The 22,358-nt window shown below is 49.8% G+C and overlaps 2 protein-coding genes across 2 annotated transcripts in view; both read right to left on the bottom strand.

Moving 5' to 3' along the window:
• Positions 1 to 257: 257 nt before the first annotated feature.
• GATA1 (GATA binding protein 1) lies at positions 258 to 8,320 on the bottom strand. The gene is made up of 5 exons (XM_082446707.1): positions 7,960 to 8,320; positions 7,072 to 7,449; positions 6,818 to 6,963; positions 6,160 to 6,285; positions 258 to 5,737 (listed from the first exon to the last, which is right to left on the bottom strand). The coding sequence occupies exons 1-5, from the start codon at positions 8,177 to 8,179 to the stop codon at positions 5,366 to 5,368; spliced, it is 1,242 nt and encodes a 413-aa protein (XP_082302833.1). The 5' UTR covers positions 8,180 to 8,320; the 3' UTR covers positions 258 to 5,365.
• Positions 8,321 to 17,571: 9,251 nt separating this feature from the next.
• Positions 17,572 to 22,358, bottom strand: part of GLOD5 (glyoxalase domain containing 5) — a 27,736-nt gene continuing 22,949 nt past the window's right edge. The window contains 3 exon segments of the mRNA XM_082446713.1: positions 17,572 to 17,908; positions 19,199 to 19,229; positions 19,231 to 19,349. Of these exon segments, the coding sequence (XP_082302839.1) occupies positions 17,780 to 17,908; positions 19,199 to 19,229; positions 19,231 to 19,349 (279 nt within the window). The 3' untranslated portion in view covers positions 17,572 to 17,779.

Here is a 22,358-nt window from a genome sequence, read left to right as displayed (position 1 = left end):
GCAGGGGTTTCTATACAGGGCAGACCAGTTGTTTCTAGGGAGCTCCAGACTAGGGGTTCCCATACAAATTCAGGATGGGGCTCCTTAGACTGCATCATGACAGGTTCCTATGAAGAGATTAGGCAGCCCAATTCAGGGTCAGCACAGGTGTTTCTGTACAGGTTCAGAGCTGTGTTCATATAGATATTAGGATTAGGTGTTCATGTCCAGATTCAGTCAAGAGATTGTTATTAATTGGGGTAAATTATGTTAGCTGCTGTAAAACCCAGAATCTCGGGCTTCACAAATACGTTTCTTTTTTTTTTTTAATAAATTTATTTATTTTATTTTTGGCTGCATTGGGTCTTCATTGCTGCGCACAGGCTTTCTCTAGTTGTGTCAAGCAGGGGCTACTCTTCGTTGTGGTGCGCGGGCTTCTCATTGCAGTGGTTTCTCTTGTTGTGGAGCACGGGCTCTAGGCGCGCGGGCTTCAGTAGTTGTGGCACTCAGGCTCAGTAGTTGTGGCTCACAGGCTCTAGAGCACAGGCTCAGTAGTTGTGGCACATGGGCTTAGTTGCTTCGCGGCATGTGGGATCTTCCCGGACCAGGGCTCGAACCCATGTCCCCTGCATTGGCAGGCAGATTCTTAACCACTGCGCCAGCAGGGAAGCCCCAATACATGTTTCTTACTCATACAAAATCCACTGTGAATATTTATTACTGGTCATTCATGGACCCAGGCAACTTCCATTTTGCAGTTCTGCTCTCCTCTGAGCCCTTGGAGTTCCCACTATTCAGCTGGTAGATGGGGAAAGAGAAAGTGGGGGATTGTGTGAGAGACTTTTATGGGCCAGGCCTGGAAGTGTGATATGTCATGCCCACACTCCATGGGTCAGAGCTCTGTCACATGTCCACATCTAACTGTAAGGGAAGTTGGAAAAGTGTGTGAGCTTAGGAAGAAAAGGGACAGGTTTGAAGAGCCCATAGCAGTGCCTGCTACAGGATTCTATAGACTTCACAGAGCTATGCTGTCCAATGTGGTAGCCACTAGCCACGTGGGGCTGCTGAGCTCTTGAAATGTGACTAGTCCAACTTGAGGTGTGCTGTAAGTGTAGAATACACACTGGATTTCCAAAAAAATTAGTATAAAAAATTAAATATGTCAATAACTTTTATATTGATTGCATATTGAAATGAAATACCATTGATCCTTGAACAACATGGGTTTGAATTGAGTGGGTCCACTTATATGCAGCTTTTTTGCAATAAATACTACAGTACTACATGACCTGAGGTTGGTTGAATCCATAGATGTGAAACTGCAGATATGGAGGAACCGAGGATATGGAGGGATGACTATAAAGTTATACACGGATTTTTCTACTGCCTAGGGGTGTCAGCACCCATAACCACCCTCTCGTTGTTAAAGGGTCAACTGTATTTAACTATATTGGGTAAAGTAAAATATATCATTAAAATTAACTTCACCTGTTTTTTGTGGGGTTTTTTTGCTTTTTAATGCAGCTACATGAAAATTTTAAATTACACATGTGACTCAAATTGTATTTCTTTAGGACAGCACTGCTATAGAGAATTCTCTTTAAAGTATCAGCACAGGGGTTCTTGTGTAGGTGTAGGGGTTTCTCTATAGGGTCAAGTTAGTGTCTCTTGTCTGGGGTCAGGAGAATGATTCTACTATCTGGTAAGGCAGGTTTGTAGAAAAATATGAAGGTTGGAGACATTGTAGAGTGAGAGGGAAGAATGTGAAGGCATTTTTTTCTCGTGCAGATTAAGATTAGCTGTTCCTTTAGAGGCCAGAAGGGTGGTTTTCTGTAGAGGGTTAGGCCAGAGGATCACAACATACTCAGGCCAGGTATTTCTGCATGGGATCAGAGCTAGGTTCCCAGAGACGCAGATCAGGTGATCCTATTAGGGGTTAGGCCTGGGGTTCTTGTACAGGCTCGGGACAGGTGATCATGGTCATTCAGATTCTGGATTGTTTAACAAGGTCAGAGCAGAGGTTTCTATGCAGTACAGGTGTTTTTATGCTGGTTCATTTCTTGGATGTCTCTCAAGTCAGAGGTTCCTGTTGAGGGTGAGAGTGGGGTTTTCTGTACCAGCTCAGGACACAAGTTCCTGATGGGACTCAGAGGGTGGTCCCACGCAGGGTCAGGACAGAGGTCCTGTGCAGAGGTAGGACACTGTCACCTTCAGAGATTCAGATTAGTGTTTCTACTGTTGGCTCAGGACGGTAGCTCCTATGCAGGGCGAGTGTGGGGCTTCTGGGACAAGCCCAGGGCAGGGGCTGTCATAGAGAGTCACAGGGCTTCCTGTGCAGGGTCAGGAGAGTATTTCCAGAGGGGACGGTTAGGAGTTGCTATAAAGGATCAGGTCAGAGTTTCCTATAAATGAGTCAAGTTAAGGATTTCTGTTGAGAGTCAAGAAAAGGTTTTCTGCAGAGAGTCTGGTCAGAAGTTCCAGTACAGTTGTATTCAAGGCTTCCTGTAGAGGGTCAGGGCCATGGAGCTAACACAGGATGAGGATGAGAAGCCCTGTACACTGTCTGGGAAGGGAGTCCTGTGCCAGGTGAGGCCATAGGTGCCTGTATCGGATGAGATACGGGCTTAAAGTAGAGGGTCAGGACAGGCGTCCCTGACACAGGGTCAGGAAAGGGTTTTCTGTGTAAGTTCAAGACTGAGGTTCATGTTGAGAGTTAGACCATGGGTTCCTGCGTACTCTGTACTCTACGGGGTGGGTCACGAGATCAGGATTGTTGTGCAGAGTGACGTCGGGAGGGAGTCGTTGTCAACCGTGGAGGCAAGGGCTTCTACACTCAGTCTAGATTTTCTGTACTCACTAGATTTTCTTGTGAGCGAAGTATTTTAAAAATGCTACCTGGAGGGCACGGCTCCAGTACAGTGTGAGGACAGAGGTGTCCTGTCCAAGGTCAAGACAGGATTCCTATAAAGAGATTGAGGCTTGGGGAAAGGGTCAGGACAGGCATTTCTGTTAGGGGTGGTACAGGGACTTCCTTACAGTGTGAGCTCAGAGATTCCTAACCAGAGTAAGGCAGAGGTTCCTGTGCCATATGGGAGGACTGGGGTTACTCCTGTGCAAGGTGAGGGCTGGTGTTCCTGTCTGGACTCAGGATGGGTTTCCTGTTGATAATTAGAGAAAGGGTTCCCTTAGAGTTCCAGAACCAGATTCCTGTACCAGGCTAGGGCAGCCGTTCTTATAGGGAGTGAGGACTGGGGTTCCTGAACAAGGCGGGGCCAGGCACATTTCCACACAGGTTCTGAGAGGGGTTTCTTTTTTTTAAATATTTATTTATGTATTTATTTTATTTGGTTGCGCCGGGTCTTAGTTGCGGCAGGTGGGCTCCTTAGTTGCGGCATGCAGGCTCTTTAGTTGTGGCATGCGAACTCTTAGTTGCAGCATGCATGTGGGATCTAGTTCCCTGACCAGAGATCGAACCCGGGCCCCCTGCACTGATAGTGTGAAGTCTTAGCCACTGGACCACCAGGGAAGTGCTGTGAGAGGGGTTTCTGAGACGTCAGAAACGTTTCGTGAGACGAAGACAGGGGCTCCTCCAGGGTAAGAGGGCTGGGGTTCCGTGGGGCAGCCCGGCAGGAGGCTTTTACAGGGCCAGGGCACGCTCCTGTAAGGAGCGTGGACTACTGTGATTCTCGAGTGGGCTAGTGTGGTGACTTGCTGAAAGGGTGCTGTTCTGTTGAGGACAGCTTCTCACCCATACAGTGTCCAGGATGTGAGGGCCCGCAGTCCCCACCTCTGGGGCTTCAGGGGGGAGAAGCTGCAAAGAGAAGCAGCCCAGTTAAGTGTGAGCAAGGCTCACTTTGGTGGGGGAGGGTCGCCCATCTAAAGTCCACTCCTTAAACTCAGCGTGATCAGGGCAAGTTCTGAGCCTCAGTTTTTCATTAGTAAAAGGAGCATGAGTGTACTTCCCTCAGTCTTTTTTTTTTTTTTCAGGTATTCATGAACTAAAACAACTGAAGCCTCTCAGCCATTGCCGACTCACAGTGAGCACTCAATTAAAGGCGCTGCTTGCTGTTAGGAGCCGTTGGGAAACCTGAGCCACGGAGCCCGGCTAACCCTGTGCCATCAGCTGTGTGGCCTCGGGCGAGCCACTTAACCTGTCTGGCTTAGGATGTCACCTGACTGGGTGACTGTTTCTGTGTAAGGGTTTGTTAAATGGAAGTACAGATTCCACCCTGGGGGGAGCAGTTCACCCAGGTGAGTAGGTGCGTTGGGGAGGGAGATGGTACTGTGGGGAGCTCCCCGACCTCCAGGGTCTAAATATCGCCCCCAGAGGCTATTTTGTCCTCCTAATCTACCCCTCTCGTTCTCTACCATTTCCCACAGGGCTGCAGGCTGAGCTGGGCTGAAAGAGATAAGAGATGAGTGACAGGAAGGCCTATGGACAACCTCATGGTCCCATACTGGCCTTCTGACCTTCTTGACAGCTACCATTCCTGCCCCACCCCTTCCTCCCTTTCCTGTCCTCAGCATGTCTAATGTCCCTTGGAAGAGGGTCCCTAGCTTACACCGACTGAAACTATACATGTTGACACTTCCATAAATAAGTGTACGCAGGGCTGCTCCCATTGTCAGCCACTTAGAGACACTGACATGGCCCACGCCACACAATATGCTCACACACACACAGACTTGCACAGAAATACTGTCATCACCAGACCCACAGAGACATCCTGACACGCAGACCCTCATGGTCACACTGATATGCCTCACACACTGTCACACAGTAGTTCTTGTTCAATGTTCCAAAATGTGTATGGATCCACTTCTGTGCCCAGTGCATATGCTGTCATGCTGTCTCAAAGGTCACCCCGAGTGGTGCACAACCCCACGTGTTTCCTCAGCACACGCTGTCGCAGGCACACCTCCACGTCCTCTCACACAGTCACCCGTGCCCGGCCTCTTGCAGGCGTCTGGAGTCACGCACATCGTCTCATACAGCCTCATCCCCACTGCCCGCTGCACACCGGCTCTCACCATGACGTGTGGCTGCACGTGCTGTCTCATACAACCTGGACGCTGTCACACGCGGTGTCACATATTCTGTTACAATCGTGAAGCGTCGCGTGCCATCTCACATGGTCACACACGGCAGCCACACACTGTCACCAAAGAATCATGGACACTGATACACAACCCCCCACCACTGTTCTTTATTTAGTCCCACACAGACTCACACATTCAATTTCAGGACTCTGGTGGTTTTATTTTACAAAAGCTTTGAATGTCCACGCCAAGGCTTGTCTGGGGCCCAGAGGGTTGGGTTGGACAGACATCTGGCTACAAGAGGGGAGGGACACCAACCCCTGCCCTGAGGCCATGCTCTGTGCCCTCATGAGCTGAGTGGGGCCACCACAGTGGTGGTGGTGGTGGGAGGCATGGGACCTGTGGGGAAGGAGCCTGTGGGTGAGCCCAACAGGGGCCCTGGGAAAGGCATGAGGTGGCTAACAGGCCCTGACAGCACCACGGGGCCCAGGCCTTGGTAGAGGTGGGCAGTACCAGGCGGGCCCAATGTCAAGCCTGAGGCCACCTCCCCACAATTCCCACTACTGCTGCCCCCAGCCACCACCATGAAGCTGCCAGCTGGCCCTTCAGCTGCTCCTGTACCTCCTAGACTCGATCCCCGTTTCTTTTTTCCTTTTCCAGATGCCTTGCGGTTTCGAGTCTGGATACCATCCTTCCGCATGGTCAGTGGTCGGTTCACCTGCCAAGAGGGAGGCCATGGGTGTTTCCCAACTCCACATCTTGCCTCTATGTCTCCTCCAGGGATGCTCTCTCCACCCCACTTCTTAAGAATAGGGAATTGGTTCAAGGACTAGGGAGTGCGCCCCTGGTGTGGCACAGGTATCGTTCTCAAGAATCCCGAGGTTGTGAGGCCCTGAGCTTGGGAAAGCCTTTCAGGCTAATCGGAGCTGCCCCTGGTCTAGGACGGGGGAGTGGAAGTTAGCTGATGGCCAAGGGAGGAAGAAGGAGGAGGGAGCAGGAGGAAGAAAGGCGATGAAGGAGTGGAGGAGGGAGGGGTGGGGAAGGTGGAGGGGGGAATGGAGGAAGAGAGAGGAGAGTAACAAACGGAGAAGGAAGGGAAGCGGGAGGAGAGGAGGGAGGCTCCGAGGGGCCCCGGGGCACCTGGTGTAGCTTGTAGTAGAGGCCGCAGGCATTGCACACAGGGTCGCCACTGGCATTTCTCCGCCACAGTGTGGTGGTGGTTGTCTGGCAGTTGGTGCACTGGGTACCTGCCCGTTTGCTGACAATCTGGGGGAGAGAGAATGTGAGGATGAACACACTGGTGGGTGGAGGACTGAAAGAGGTGAGGGTCAGGTTAAGGCAGGGTTTCCGACAGGGCGAGGGCTGGGGGTTCTGTGTGGGTGAGGACAGGACTTCCTGGCCGGGGTAGGGGTTTTGGGTACTATATGGGGGAATACACCAGTAGTACCCAACTTTGGCCATCCACTGGAATCACTTGGGGGTTAGAAACGGTCCTGATGCCCAGGCGGCATCCCAGACCAATTAAACCAGCACATGTGGGGAGGGCCCCAGGCCCTAGTGGTTTCGAAGTGCCCCAAGGTGATCCCAGTGTGAAGCCGAGGATGAAAACTGCAGTGCAGGGAGAGGATGGGGTTCCTGCTTGCAGACCGTGAGGATAGGTTGAGGATAGGTGGCCCCGTACAAAGCTGGCTTCCTGTGTGGATGGGGAAGGGGTGGGGGATGTGGGTTCTTGTAGAGCATGTGGACTGGGATCCCTGCACAGGGTGAGCACAGCGGTGGAGGCAGGCCTGGGTCTTACCAGGCGCTTCTTGGGCCGGATGAGGGGCCTGTTCTGCCCATTCATCTTGTGATAGAGGCCACAGGCGTTGCACAGGTAGTGGCCCGTCCTGTCCCGCCGCCACAGCGGGGTGGCCGTTGCTCCGCAGTTCACACACTCTCTGGCCTCTGGTGGGGTAGACGGAGGGGAAGAGGGAGCCAGGCTCAGTCCAGCTTCGCCCTGGACACCCCCGCCCCCCCAACCCCCACCTCCCAGTCCCTTTTTGAGAACCTCACCACAGGGGGTTAGGGGCAGAGTTCCACGAAGCTTGGGGGAGGAATAGGCTGCTGGATTGAGGGGGCTCCCAGTGGGAGAAAAGAAGGTACTGGAAAAGTCAGGGCCCCCATAGGCACTGCTGGGGACCGGAATTGATGAAGGCAGTGCAGGCCCCAGTGTCAAGAGGTCTGGACTCAGCCGCTCTGTCTTTAAGGTCTCCAGGAAGCTGCCGCCGCCTTTCCCATCCAGATCTTCTGGGGCCTGGGGAGGGGAGTCCTCGCGGGTGGGGCACGCAGTCGAGGCAGGGTAGAGCCCGGTCTTGCCATAGGCCCAGCCAGCATATGGTGAGTTCCCTGGGATGCCTTCCATGCAGTTGAGCAGTGGGTACACCTGAAAGACTATTGGGGGGTATGGAAAAGGAGGAGGAAAGAAGAGGAGCAATCAGTCTAAAGTCATCTTGCTTTCAGGGTCTAATGATGCCCAAGAGCCCCAACATGGTGGCCAAGTTTCCAACCTTTCTACAGGTGACCAGAATAGCTACTGGCCATTGGGTGACTCCTGGGTCCTGAGCCCCACTGGTCACTCTGGCAACTGAAATAACCTCCAGCCATTTCCAGGTGGGCTTTGAGGATGACTTGTTGGGATTTGGAGCCCATAGATCAGTTGGCAACTCGGGCCACCACCTACTTCCAACATTGCTTCCCAGTATGGCTATCCCAAGATGGCAGGCTGGGGAGCATTGGCATTCCCAGGTCTGGACTTAACTAGGGGTCAGCACAGCCACGTGAAGGCTTCCGGCCATTTTCAGGATGACTTCTTAGTAGGATTCTGCCTTAGCTAAGGGTCTCCATGGCAACCCCAATATCACGGAACCAGTGCCAAGACAGCTACCCAAAGAAGTTAGGTACCTGGGGAGTGTCTGTAGGCCTCAGCATCCCTGTAGTAGGCCAGTGCAGCAGCTGCAGCCGTGGCAGTGCTGGGGGCGGTGGAGGAGGCTGCTGTATCCAAGCCCTCAGGCCCAGAGGGGAAGAAGACCCCCGATTCTGGTGGTGAGGACACCAAGGCAGGATCCATAAACTGGGACAGGGGCTCGGAGGTCCCCAGGGCCCCGAGGCCAGGGAACTCCATGGGGCCTCTGGGGTTTGACCTGTGAGCACAGGAGGGGTCTTCAGACACAGAAGCCCTCCTCTCCCCTCTCCACCCCTTCTTCCCTCCTTTCTCCCTCTTCCCACTCCATCCCCTCAATCCTCTTATCCCCCCTTTCCATCTCCCTAGTACCCTCCTCTTGCCTCCTCTCCCCCTCCTCTTCCTCTCTCCCCTCCCTCATCTCTCCCTTATCTTCCACTCCATCCTCTCACTCCCCATCCTGCTCCTTTCCCCTTCTTCCTCATTTATCTTTCCTCTCCTCCTCTCCCTCTTCCACACCCTCCTCTTCCTCCCCTTCCCTTTCTTCTCCTCGCCCTCCTCCCTCCCCCGTCTCTTCCTCCTCCCTCCTCTCAGCTGCCCTTCTTTCTCCTCTTCCCCTTCTTCCTTCTCTTTCTACTCCTGCCTCCCTCCCTCTTCTCTCTTCTTCCCCTCTTCCTCTCCCCCTCCTCCTCTTCTCCCTGGTCCCCTTCTCTCCCTTCATCTCTTCCTCCTCCTCCTCCTTCTCCACCTCCCCTTTGCTCAGCCACCTCCCCCTTCCCCTTTCTATATCGGCTCCACTCCTCCTTCTCCTCCCTTTCCCTCCCCTCCCATCTTTTGTCTTCATCCTTCTCCTCTCCCTCCCTTTCTGCTCATCTCTTTCTCCCTCTCCTCATTTTCTCCTCTCCTCCTCCTCCTCCACTTCCTCTTCTCCCTCTGCCCCCACACTTTCTCCCCTCCGCCTCTAAAAGAATCGAGGTGGGGTGGGCTGGGGTGTGGAACCAGAGTCCCTTGAACTCCTTGGTCACCCCCCTGGACCTTGGGGTTCACCCTCCTGTGCTCCCCAACTTCATCCCTATCTGTTGCATCTTGCCTTCTGACTTTCTCAGAAACCCCATGGTTTCCGGCTTGACTCTCCCCTCCCCCACCTCCGTTGGGTCTGCAGACGGAGGGCCCCTCAGTTCCTCCCTGCTCCATGGGGGGGTCAGTACCCCCACTGCTTATCTCTGCCATCCCCGCCCAACTTTTGAAATCACCCCAAGGCCACTGGCTTCCTCTGAGGAGGGGGACAGGTGGGAGGTTTTCCCTCTACCCATACCCTGTCCCCTGGGGAGGTCTGCCATAGTTCTGCTTTCAAGTTCCTTCAGTCCCCACCATCCTCAGGCCTCAGTTTCCCTATCTGCCGGTTAGGAGGTGGTGACAGGGCTCGAGCTAGGACTTAGGAGAAGGCAGCTTGGTCTCTCTGCCCCTTTGCCTCTGTCCTTCCCTGTGTGTATCTCTGTCTCCCTGTGTCTCTTTTTCCCTGACCCTGTTTCTTCTCAAGTCTGGCTCTCTGTATTTCCCTCCCATTTTTCTATGCTCCCATGATACATCTTGCTCTCTCTTTCTGTGCTTTTATAAATGTCTAATGTTTTCCCCCTCCCTTTCTCTGTCCTCCCATGTCTCTGTCTGATTGTCTCTCTCCTTCTTTATCTCTCTTTTTATCTCCTTGTTTCTCTCTCTCTTTCTTTGCTCTCTGAATCTTTTTCTGTTTCTCTTTTTCCCTCTCCATTCATCTCTCTGAATGTCTGTACATCTCTCCCACTCTGTTTCTTTCTGCTTGTTTGTCTCTTCCTTAGTTTCTGTCTCTGGGTCCTCTGGCCTTATTTCCATGTCTGTCTGACTATTCCCATACCCATGAACACACCCTCTTGCACACAGCCCCAGATGAAGAGCCGAGAAACCTACCCCTGCCCCTGACTTGCCCAGTGAATCTGAAGGCCTTGGTCTCCCTGTCTGTAGGGTGGAGTGACGAATATAGAGAAGACCATCTTCCCCCGCTTATGTGACCCATTGTATAGACAGGCTAAGAGTTGGGCCCGGGGTTAGGGGTCGTGCTGGGCTAGAGATGGGCCTGTCAGTGTGCCCACCACCAACCTCCTCTAGGGCCCAGGGCACCTGCTGTTTCTCCCTAGGGAGAGTGTCTTGCCTCCTCATCTCCTCATCCATCTCTTTCCTCTCTGTCTCACCATGATTCTATCTGTATCTCTCTCTGAGTTCCTGTCTCGCTCTCCTTTTCTGTTCCTGGGTCTCCCCCTCTTTCTTGTCTCTCTGTCTCTCTTACTCTTTCTTTGAGTCTCTGTTTTTCTTCTTTCTCTTCATGTCTCTGTCTTTTGCTTCTTTTCTCTCTCTCTCCATCTCTCTTTGTTTTTTCCTCCCTTCTCTCTGTCTCTGTTTGTCTCTTGCTCTTTTTGTCTCTATCACCACTCTTCCTTTATCCCCTCATTCTCACCTCACCACCACCCCCAATCTCCCTCCAGCCCCACTGCCCCCCGTCCCTGCACCTTGTACCTTGACAGGTCCAGGACTGCCCACCCCTCCCATGGCAGGGGCCCAGCCCCCCCCCACCCCTAGTTATCACTCTCCGGACAGAGATAAAGTTTATCTCGAGGCTGGGGGATATGAAAGCTCCTTATCAGCTGCCCCACTAGAGTAAGTGCTGCCCCAACGGGCAGCAGGCAGCAGGCCGGCACCCTCAACTCTCCCTCCGCCCAGCCCCTCACCCCAGGTAACGTCCCTATCCCAGCCCTCAAGGGAGGGTCCCTCGGGACTGAAGGGAGCAGAGCTGGGATATGGGGGCAGATGACTCTTGGGAGAGTTTGAGGTGGAGTTTGAGGATTAGGTACGGGGTTGAGGAGTCAGAGGTTTGGAGAACAGCTATGGAGTTTGGGGTAAGCAGATATGGGTTTGTGGAGCAGAGAAAGGTCTGCTTGAAAGGTCCCATTTTGGGATCAGAAATAAGTTGGGAAAGCAGAGACAGGGTTGGGGATCAGAGGCAAAGTTTGAGAGAGAGAAAGTTGAGAAGTTGGAGATGTAGTTTAGGGGTCGGGGTGGATTCCAAGAGTCATGGAAAAGTCTGAGGGTCCAGGGGTTTTGCTGGAGCGGAGGTGGAGTTTGGACAGGCAGGCAGAAATGTGTCTGATGATTAGAGATGGCTTATGGAAGCACAGGAGGAGTTTGAGAACAGAGATAGGATTGGAGTACAGAAAGATTTGGGGCCAGAGAGGACACCTGGGGAGACACAAAAATATTTGGGGGCTAAGATGGGGTTTAGGGAAGGCAGACATGAGGATTCATGTGACAGAACAGATTTTGGGGGGGTAGACTTGGTGTTTGGAGTGACAAAGGGTTGGGGCAGAGATGGTTTTAGGGCATCAGAGAGAAGTCACAGGGAACAAATATGGGGTTTGAGAGGTGGAGATGGTGGTAAGAGCATGGAGCTAGGGTTTGGCAGGCCAGAGACAGGTTTGGGGGGTCAGAGAGAGGATTGGGGGCAGAGACAAGGATGTTGTGGAGTAGACAAGGGCTTGGGGAGCAGAAATAGGTATGGGGGGGACAAGAGTGAGCCTTTGTGGAGAATTCAGAGACAGAGACAAGTTTGGGTGAGTGAAAGTCAGATTTGGGGCAGAGGTAGGATTTGGCAGGATGAAAGCATGTTTCAGGGGGCAGAGGTGGGGTATGGTGGGCAGAGTTAAGGGATCGGGGGAGCATAGATATCTTGGAAGGAGTGGATGGGAGTCAGGGCAGAGAGAGGTGGGGTTTGGGGAGTAGATTTGGGGTAGAGATGGGGGTTGGAAAGACAGAGGTGGTCTGGAGGAGCTGTCAGGGGATTCAGGGGTGGTAGACACTTTGGGGACCAGTGGTGGGTTGGGGAGCCTAGAGCAAGCTGGGGGAATAGCCTTGAAGTAAGGGGCAGCAGGCCCGGGCTTTGCCTTGCTGGGGGCTCTTGAAGGGCTGAGACTGACCTGGGCTGGTTGGTGCGGAGGGTTCAGCTGCTTTGGGGATGTGGCGAGCTCAGTGTGATCCCAGGGGGTGTCCTGGCTGGCCTTGGCCTTTGAGGCTCCCTTCCTCCTTCCCTCCCTCCCTCCCCTCTCCCTCCTCCCTCCTCCCCAGGGAGTGGCTGGTGCCCCAGTGGGTGGGGCGGGCCAGGGGAGGGGGCGGGCCCCCCTCCTGTGGGGCACCTCTTGGGCAGTGGGGGCCTTCCTCCACCCCACCTGCCCACCCCATGGATTCTTGGACCCTGTTTGACTTGGGCTTCTGTGGATTTCAGTGTCCAGCCAAACAAAATGGGCTGAAGCCAAGATAAAATGAAAATAGCAGATGTGGTTTCATGACCCCTCTGGGCTTTTCAGTGAGTGTTTGTAAAGCCCCTACTGTGTGCTGCCAGGTGTGGGCTGGGCCCTTATGTATGTGTCCTCCTGGCCAAAGGGAGAGGAGGTATGTGACTGTACCCATTTTGCAGGTGACAAGAATGAGGCTCAAAGAGGTTTGGTGGGAATTTGAATCAAGATGTCCGTGGGACATCTTCAGGACCCAGGCCCACCCTGGGGACCAGGCCAGGACTGGAGGGAGGCAGAGGCACATTCACTCAGCGCCCCACTTGGGGCTTACGCCAGCTCCGGCCTGCCCTGGGGCAGCAGATAAGTCTTATCAGATGGAGGCCAGTGTGGCTGTTGGCTCCGCGGTGGTAACAGGCTGTCTTGGGATGGGGGGCGGGGCTCGGTGGGGGACACCCAGGGACAGCGGCCTCAACTCCTTGCCCTCAACTTCTTGCCCGCCATGCGGCTTTGGAGGCGGGAAACAGGTGGGACTTGGGGCTGGTTCCTCTGTGGGCCCTTGAGTAGGATAGGGTGGGGGAAGGGAAGGAGGATTGAAGGGATAGAGAAGGGAGAGAGGCAGAGAGACAGAGAGATGGGAATGGGGAGATGCAGATAAACAGAAAGAGATCTAGAGCTGGGAGGAGACAGAGGGCACAGAAAGGAATGAGAGACAGAGAGGGGTGAGAGATGCACAGAGAGAGCCGGAGACAGTTAAGGACAGATAGAAAGAGGGGCAAAGAGAGTGGGAGACAGGTAGAGATGGACAGAAGGGGAAAGATAAAGCCTGAAAGTGACAGAGGCCAAGGATACAGGTGGAGAAACTGAGAAGGGAGAAAAAGATGATGTAGAGAGGGGGACAGAGACAGAGATTCAGAAACAGAGCGTCTGAGAGGAAGTCCATGAGACTCCAGGCAGCAGCCTGGGGTATGCCCTGGGCAGGTGGTGCCAGGGTGGGGTGGGAGGGGGTGTGGATTGATGTGGACCCATGTGGCCTGTGGCTCTGCCCTCAACTTGCTGAGAGGGAACTCCAGAGAGTCACTGGGCCCTGCGCCTCAGTCCCCACCTTCTTGCCCTGTCCTACCTCCCCCAAATAGTAACAACGGTGACAAGGACCAGTGTCTCGTTGCTGGCACAGACCTGTGCCTGGCCTGTTCTGGGCACTTTCCCCATGTAAAATCATTGAACACACATGTATGCAGTAGGTGTCCAACTTGGGTCCCTGTAGGACAGTGGGTAAGACTAACCAGTCAATGGCCCTGGGACTCCATGGGACAGGGAGCTCCCCTGACCACCCGTTCTGTAGATGAGGAGACTGAGACCCACCAAGGGCAGAGGGCAAGGATGGAGCCCTGGGTCAGTAGGGTCTGCTCACTCACTGGCCCACCCCAGAGGGAGTTTACCATCCTCATCTCACCTCTCTGGGCCGCAGTGTCCTCATATGCAAACTGGGAGATTTGAGGAGGAAAGAGAGCAAGGCCATTTATTGAGCTCCTGCCCTGTGCCCCACTCTGTGCCAAGCCCTCGTCAGTAAGAACAAGGACAAAGACTCCTCTGACTCAAGTGGCGATGGTTTCAGGACATCCACTCTGGAGCCAGCCCACCCTCATTTATAGGCTGCCCTTATCACCGACTGGCGTGTGGCCTTGGGTGAGTTACCGTCCTCTCTGGACCTCAGTTCCTCATCTGAAGAGATGGGGTAATAATAGCGGCTACTCCATAGGGTGATTAGGGTGACTAAATGAGATTTAATCCATTAAGTGATTTTAACTCATTTGATTCTGAAATCTCAATAAATATTAAGTATTCTTATTTATTCATTGAGTACCTACTGTATACGAAGGATAGTATTTGGCCCTTTTTTATCAGCACTACTACTAATTCTAGTACTAATGCTAATAATATGCTGACACCAATACCAGTACTAATTCTAATTACTAATGTTCTAATATTGATATGAGCACTAATGCTAATTTTAATAGTGACAGTAATAATAATACTAACTGTAATCTAACACGAGTACTTTATGAATATTAATACTAATTCTAGAACTAATAATTATTATTCATTTTAATTCTATCGACAACTCTAATGGTAATAATAATAATAATTCTGATACTAATACTTTTCCTAGCATTAATATAACAACAACAGCAGCATTATTTTGCCCTGCCACCTCAGGCACTGTGCTAAATGCTCTCCATGCATAATTTTATCCTATTCTCACCAGGTCCTTGTGGTATAAGTGCATATAATTGCCCCCATCTTCTAGACTGGGAGTAGGTGCAGAGAAATAATGTTCGTCTAAGGCCCTGGCTTCTTGTCTCAGCTCTGACTGATTTGCTGCGTGATTCCTGGGGAGGCCACCCTCTGAGCCTTAGTTTCTTTGCCTGGAAAATGGGTATAATCATAGAATCCACCTCAAATGTTGTTGAAAGGCCACTCAACACAGGGCCTGCCCGCACGCCATAAATGGTGAGCTCTGTAGTGGTAACTCTCCTCATTGTTACTATTACTAGAAATAGCAGTTGCAATGTTGGGATGAGGTAGGGAAAGCTGCCCCCCCTTGGGAAGGGCAGGCTGGAGGCATGTCTCAGACAAGGGTTTGGCTGCTGGACCTACAGTCCATTTCTTCATAACTGGAGCAGAGAAAGGGCTCAGGAAGGGAAGTAAAGGGTGGGGAGTGGGGGCCTCAGGGCTCTGCCTCCATCAAGGGCCAAAACCCTGTGGCTCTGAGGCCAGGCCTCACCCCATTCCCTCCCCCATCCCTGTGGAGGGGGCATAGGCCCAGAAGCCTGTGGCGGCAGTTCAGCCAGCAGGGAGGCAGCTGGGAGTGGGCAGATAAGGGAATCGGCAGGGCCAGGCCAGGCTTTGGGGGACACCGACGAGGGCGGGGGCAGGGGTGGGGGTGGGTGTTTGGGCCAAGCATCCTTTCCATCAGGCCTCCATTTGAGACTCAGCCCCAACGGCCTTTCTTCCTCTCTCTTCCCGGAAGCCTTCCCTGACTGGTTCCCTCCCTCCTGGCATCTTCTGGGGCTCCAGAGCTTGGTCCAAGCCCATGGCATTTGGACTATTCTTGTCTAAATCCTACTTGGTCATGGTGTATAATCCTTTTATATGTTACTGAATTCTATTTACTAATATTTTGTTGAAGATTTTTGCATCTATATTCAAAAGAGATATTGGTCTATAATTGTCTTTTCTAATTATGTCTTTGGTTTTGGTATGAAGTAATGATGGCCTCATAAGTTCCTTCCCTTTTATTGCCAAGTAATAGTCCATGGAATCGATATACTATAGTTTGGTTAACCATTCATCTGCTGATGGACATCTGGGTTGTTTTCAGTCTTTTTCTTATTACAGCAAACCTGTAACTTACAAACTCATATGCCTCTCTCTGTTCACACACACGTGGAAGAGTTTTTTCCTGGGGCAGGGGATACCAGTCTATCCATCCATCCACCTACCCAACCATCTATCCATCCATCCATCCACCTACCTATTCATTTATCCACCCATTTGCTGCCCTTCCTTCCTTCTTTCCTCCCTTCCATTCTTTCCTTCCTTCCTTCCATAAATCATCTATCTCTAGACATATAACATCTGGGTCCAAGGCAAGCTGTTTTGTAAAAATAGGCAAGAAACCTGCTACAGCTTTTGGCAAAGCCTTTCGTGTGCTGAAACTCATATCCTTAACCATCCTCTATTCCCAACATTTTGGGGGCTCCCTGGGAGTTTACTCATAGGGCATGGCTGAATTACCACCTGGAGACTGTTTAGAGACCAGAGCCCACAGGACTAGGGGCTCCCTCACCTCCGGGAGATCCTCATATGTACTCCTTCATCCATCTCTTACTTGCTCGGGGACCGTACTCTCCCCTTTCCTCTTTTCCTACCTCATTTGCTGGTTCCTCCTCTGGATTCCGAACTCTAAATGTCCCTGGGCCTCTTCTCTAGTTGACATTTTCTCTCTTGGTGAACTCATCCAGTCTCCGTCTTCAGAGTATCTCCAGAATCTAACCATTTTTTTTTATCACTTCCCCTGCCAGCACCAGCATCGCTCACCTAGACCACTGCAGTGGCCTCCTCCTCAGGGTCCCCCGGCTTCCACCCTCAACCCTGCAGTCTGTTTTCCTCGCAGCAGCCAGAGGAAGCCTGTTAAATCCTAAGTCAGATCATGGCCCTCCTCTGCTCAAGACCCTCCTGCGGCTCCCCTGTCATTCGAGGTAAAAGCCAGAGTCCTCTGCATGGCCCGTGAGGCCTCACACGATCTGTGCCTCCACCTCTCCCACCTCACCTCCTGCGGTTCCCCCTCACTCACTCTGCTCCACTGCACGGCCTCCTCCTCCTCGCTGTTCCTCACACACACACACGCCAGGCCCCTTCATGCCTCAGGGCCTTTGTACTGGCTGTGCTCTCTGCCTGGTAGGCTCTTCCTCCAGCTATTGGCGCGGCTCCCTCCCTCATCTCTTCAGGTCTGTGCTCAAATGTCTCCTTAGTGAGGTTTCCCCTGACCATCCCATTACACATTGGAAACTGCCCCAGTGATTTTTATCTGTGTCACCACTTTTCCATATTTTCTTTTTCTCCAAAGCACTTATCCTCTAACACACTTGACATTTTCCTTACTTAATATTATTTCTTTTCTGTCTCTCCCACTAGAATGGCAGCTCCACGAACATAGATGTGCTTATCTCTTCTGTTCAACACTGTGTCTCCAATGCCTGGAACAGGGCCAAGCACACAGTAGGTGCTCAATGTATGTTTATTGGTTGACTGACTGAGTGAATGGTGGGGGAAGGGGACAGAAACAGAGGAAATTTGTTCTTGTCCCATCTGTCTACTCTGTCAGGAGCTGAGCCTCAGTTGAGATGAGTCTGAACGTACCAGATCCAAAGGTAGAAAGTGCCACATTCCCTGGGGATGAGACCAAGTAAGGCACTCCAGGACAAGGCAGTATCATCTGGGCTGTGAAGGCCCCATGGTAATCACAGAGATCTTGGGGTTCAGTCAAGCCAGTGTGGTGGAGGAAACAGCAGGCAGCACTTGGAAGGAGTGAGGTGAATCAAAAAGGATGAAGAAGGATGGGCTCACTGACAAGGAGAAATCTGTCAGGGGCCTTGAATCCGAAGGCGATGACCCTAAATTTGGTCCTCAGCGATGTCGTACCCTGGTCACTGACCCCCAAACAGCTCAGAGACCTCAAGTCCTAGACAAACACCCATACATAAAGCTGAAACAGTAATTAATGAAGAGCTCATATTAATTGAAAGTTATTAATTTATTGGGGCAGCTTGGATGGAGGACACTCAGACATGTTGGTCCCAAACCTGCCTCAGATCCTCCAGCAGGATGTGTGAAGTGCCTAAGTCCTCAGTCCTTAGAGGTTTCTGGGCCTGGGCGAGGGTTTGCAGGAAGGAAGGGAGAGGGCGACATAGCAGGGGACAAGATGGCAGAGAGCTAGCCTTCATCACAAGGAGATGTAGTTGGACACCTCAATCAGGTTTCCGTCAGGGTCTTGGAAGTAGGTGGACATACTTTTGCCCCCTTTTGCCCCCATTCTGGGGACTGGGCCCTCCTCAATGGGGACATCACAAGCCTGAAATGGGAGGAGAGAACAAAAGTCATTCGTCACAGTCCATGTGTGGGACCAAATTTCATTCTTTTCAGTGGCCTAGAAGACCCCTGTATCTTTCTCACTTCATCTCCTACCATTCTCCCCTCCCTCACCCTGCTCCAGCTACTTACTAGCTGTATGACCTCAAGCAGAGTACCTAACTGCTCTGTACCTCAGTTTCCTCATCTGTCAAATGGGGATGATAATGTACCTAGTGTTATCTAGTAAGTGGCAGAGTCAGAATTCAAACCCAGGCAAGTCTGGGCCAAAGTCCGTACCCTTAATCCCGATGCTTTACCCACTTTCCTTCCAAACCAGACTTTTTCACTGATATTTTCCAAAGGAGTCCAGGTCAGTTTGCATGAAGTGTATTTAATACCTCAATCTGTGTTCCCCAAAAGGAGAACCAATGACCCCTTCAAATGAAATCATTTTAAGTATTACAAGGACACTAAATTAAATAACAGGAGTCAGAAATTATTCCCTCTTCAATCCTCTTTCAATCCTCTGATTATACAAAGAAGAAAGTCTCTGGTGGATGTGAAGTCCTTAACCACTTGCCAAATCTAAATTTGTCAGGCCCAGAGAGTGGGGGCAATGGAAGTGGCTATAATCTAATGACATTGTGATGCTTTTATAGCTGTTTGTTTTTTACAGTTACCTCCCCTTTATGCCAAGATATAATGGGTTTTCATTTACTTGGTTGAACATTGTCTTTTTACATAAATGTATTTATATAAATAGAGTTTAGGTATAATTTTTTTCACAAGGGTGACGTAAAGTTTTCTTTTAAAATACATTTGTGGGCTTCCCTGGTGTCGCAGTGGTTGAGAATCTGCCTGCCAATGCGGGGGACATGGGTTCGATCCCTGGTCTGGGAAGATCCCACTAAGCCTGTGTGCCACAACTACTGAGCCTGCGCTCTAGAGTCCGCGAGCCACAACTACTGAGCCCACATGCTGCAACTACTGAAGCCCGCATACCTAGAGCCTGTGCTCTGCAACAAGAGAAGCCACCGCAATGAGAAGCCCACACGCTGCAACGAAGACCCAACACAGCCAAAACTAAATAAATAAAATAAGTTTATTAAAAAAAAAATAAAATACAGTTGTTTACAGGGAAAAATGATGTCAATAAAAATAGTGAATAAACAATTGTGCATAGATCTTATCTGGATGTTATGAAACCTGTTATGTCTGAAGTTTGAATCATGCTTCTGTTTTCACTGCATCTGCAGCAGCTTTCTCAAAAGAGGATGGAAGTCTGACTCACCGCAAGGTGCTGGACCATTTCCTCCGAAGGCTGTGATCAAGCATATATCCAGGGAGCCAGGAACTGGGTGAGCGGCTTTGGGTTCAAATTCCTTTCCCGCCTCATGGAGGTTAAATTTCTGGTCTCCAAAACACAATGCTTTCCGGTCTCCCTATTTGGTGAGAGAAAACAACCTGGAACTAAACCTCCAAGATGAGTGTGAGGCAAAGCCCCCTACCTACCCCAACAAGGTTAAAAAATAAAAAGTAGAACAAGGTTTTTGATGAAAAACAGCAGCCCATTGTCCCACGCTTGTCTCATTCCCTAGAGGCAACTGCTTTCAACGTGTGTATGTGTTTCTTCTGGAAATTATTTCCATACCTCCAAATAATATGTTTATACTACCCATGGCAGAGACTGCAATCTGTCTACTTAATATACATTTCTCCCCTTTTCTTTTAAACACAACCCAAGTTTCAGTGGGGTTTATTGTACACCCAGCTTTAAAAACCTGCATTTCCCAGCATTCCTTGCTGGGTGACCATGTAAGACCAGACAATGAGATGTCAGTAGAGGCTGTGAGCAGTGCTTCTGGGAACCTCCCCACCCCACTAAGCTGATGCTTTTTGCCCACTCACTTCCTCCTTCCAGCCACTGCCTGAGCCCTGCCTGCCTACCTCTGGACTGATTGTTGAATGAGAGAAAAAGAAAACTCTATTTTATTTAACCCACTGGTAGTTAAATTTTCTCCCACGTGCCTCCAAACAATCCCTAACTGATGTGCCACTATGTCTTGATTTGGCAACTTCAGACATTTTCTATCCTTTTCACGCTAAGATAAATGAGAATTTAGCTCATCCACATTACTACCCCTCCCAACAGAATTCTGTCATTGGTTTTAGCTCCTCTTTTGTTTCCTTTACAATTTTAAAATAACCCACTTTCGTCTTTATGTTTTGATGGACGAACATAGTATCTCATTGGCCCGACTATCCTCTTCATCCTGCCTCCCTCTCCTGAGCCTCTCAACTTCTGCCATTTTAAAAAAAATCATTTTTATGTTCCTTTCATCTCACCATGATGGATACTACATCCATTCTATCAGAAAATGACTTTATTTCACTTGAATGATAGTTCGGCTGAGTATAGAATTTGAGGTTGTAGGTTATTTTCCTGCAGCCTTTTATTTTTTATTTTAAAAGTTTTTTAATTTTTTACTTTTTAAATAAATGTATTTATTTTATTTATTTATTTTGGGTCTTCATTGCTGTGCTGGGGCTTTCTCTAGTTGTGGTGAGCGGGGGCTACTCTTCTATGCGGTGCGCAGGCTCTAGGCACACACAGTAGTTGCAGCACGCAGGCTTCAGTAGTTGCAGCACTCGGGCTCAGTAGTTGTGGCTCACGGGCTCTAGAGTGCAGGCTCAGTAGTTGTGGTGCACGGGCTTAGTTGCTTCGCAGCACGTGGGATCTTCCCGGACCAGGGATCGAACCCATGTTGCCTGCATTGGTAGGCGGATTCTTAACCACTGCGCCACTAGGGAAGTCCCTGTTTTTTTATTTTTATTTTTTTTTCACAAACACACACACACACTGTATTTTATTTTTACAAGAGATAAATAGACTGACACCAAGCATTGTACATGGATGACCACAACAAAAGCAACAATGATTGCAATTACCAAACATGAAACACACTCATACTATGTCATAATATTGACATTCAGTCCAGTAATCCTCCACTGTAACAGCTCCTTTACTTTGCAGTGAAAATTGATTTGTATATTCTTTGCCTCTGAGTCCTTGTTGGATTTTTTTTTTTAATTCAGACAGAAAGTCACAAAAATTATACTCATCCTCATCAGTTCACTCAGTCCCATGTAATTAATTTTTTTTTCATCTTGATCTTTTGTTAGCACTTTTATGAGTTCATCAGTTTTTCATTAGAGTTCTGAAAATGCTTATTCATTCAGTTCAGCAGTACAGTCAGTTACCAGAAACCTGTACTTGTCAGAGTCTTTTCCATGAATTTCTTAAAGATGAAACCCTTTTATAGGAACATATTTGCAAAAGCATCATAGTACACACAGAACTGTCTGTAAATGACAAAAGACTTAAAAATGACCACAGTTAAAAATTTGATGAAAGTTCATAATAATGCAGTTGACAAGAAAATTAGTTATTTCTGAGATATACATTTTAAGGTAATAACTAGGATTATGACTTATAACATTATACCAGAACATATAAGATTTTTAGAAAAAAATATTTATTTATTTGGCTGTGCCAGGTCTTAGCTGCAGCGTGCAGGATCTTTTTTTTCAGTTGTGGCATGCAGGCTCTTAGTTGCGGCATGCATGTGGGATCTAGTTCCTTGACCAGGGATCAAACCCAGGCCCTCTGCATTGGGAGCACAGAGTCTTAACTGCTGGACCACCAGGGAAGTCCCCTCACAGCCTTTTAAATATGTGGCTTCGTTGTCTTCCTGAATCTGGTATTGCTGATAAGAAGTCTGATGTTAATCTGTTTTTCATTCCTTTGATAGATGATGAATCCACCCTCCACTACTGCAGCTCTTAGGACTTTTCTTGATCCTAGATGTACTGAAATTTCACTCAAGTGTGTCCAAATAACGGCGGTTGAGGCTTCATATGCCTCACTATCATTATTGGGCCACGCAAGACCCTTCTCTAGTTTTATTTGTATGTTTAATCTTTTTATCTCCATTCTTCATTCCTGTTACCACCCTGGGCAATGATTTTAATGTGTTTGATGTTCATCCTTTGGTTTTTCATAAGTTATTGTAAAAGGTGTATTTTTTTTATGTGTGTATGTTATAAATGGTACCATGCTATAGACCTGATTTGGCTTCTTCATTTTTCATTCAGCATGATCTTTTTAAGAGCTGTCCATCTTGCTATGTATATATCCAGTCTGATATTGCATAATTCTGTTTTTATGCATAGCATTCCGTGTTAGTTTTACATTTTTTACCCTGTTTGCCATTCCATGGGCCCTTTCAATTTAAGACACATTCAGTGTCTGTGCATCTCCCACTTTTGAAGTTGTTCCAAATTCTCAAGGATTGTAGTCAATCTCTGGAAACCTCCTTTTTACCTTGAAGCTGTTTTTCTTGAGACCTTCCCTTCTCCTGATCCAAACTGGACTGATTGTTTTCTAGGTA

This window comes from Balaenoptera physalus (genome assembly GCF_965194825.1).
Source record: "Balaenoptera physalus genome assembly, chromosome: X".
NCBI classification, from domain to species: Eukaryota; Metazoa; Chordata; class Mammalia; order Artiodactyla; family Balaenopteridae; genus Balaenoptera; species Balaenoptera physalus.
Note: the sequence above shows the minus strand (reverse complement) of the source record. Positions and strands in the feature narration are given on the sequence as shown.

What these genes read in the sequence shown, in the direction of transcription:
- GATA1 (XM_082446707.1), bottom strand. Translation starts at nt 8,179, where the DNA reads ATGGAGTTCCCTGGCCTCGGGGCCCTGGGGACCTCCGAGCCCCTGTCC. An exon ending in TCCGGCCCAAGAAGCGCCTG is followed by an intron (nt 6,286 to 6,817) that starts GTAAGACCCAGG and finishes TCTCTCCCCCAG; the next exon opens with ATTGTCAGCAAACGGGCAGG. An exon ending in TCTACTACAAGCTACACCAG is followed by an intron (nt 5,738 to 6,159) that starts GTGCCCCGGGGC and finishes CCCTCTTGGCAG; the next exon opens with GTGAACCGACCACTGACCAT.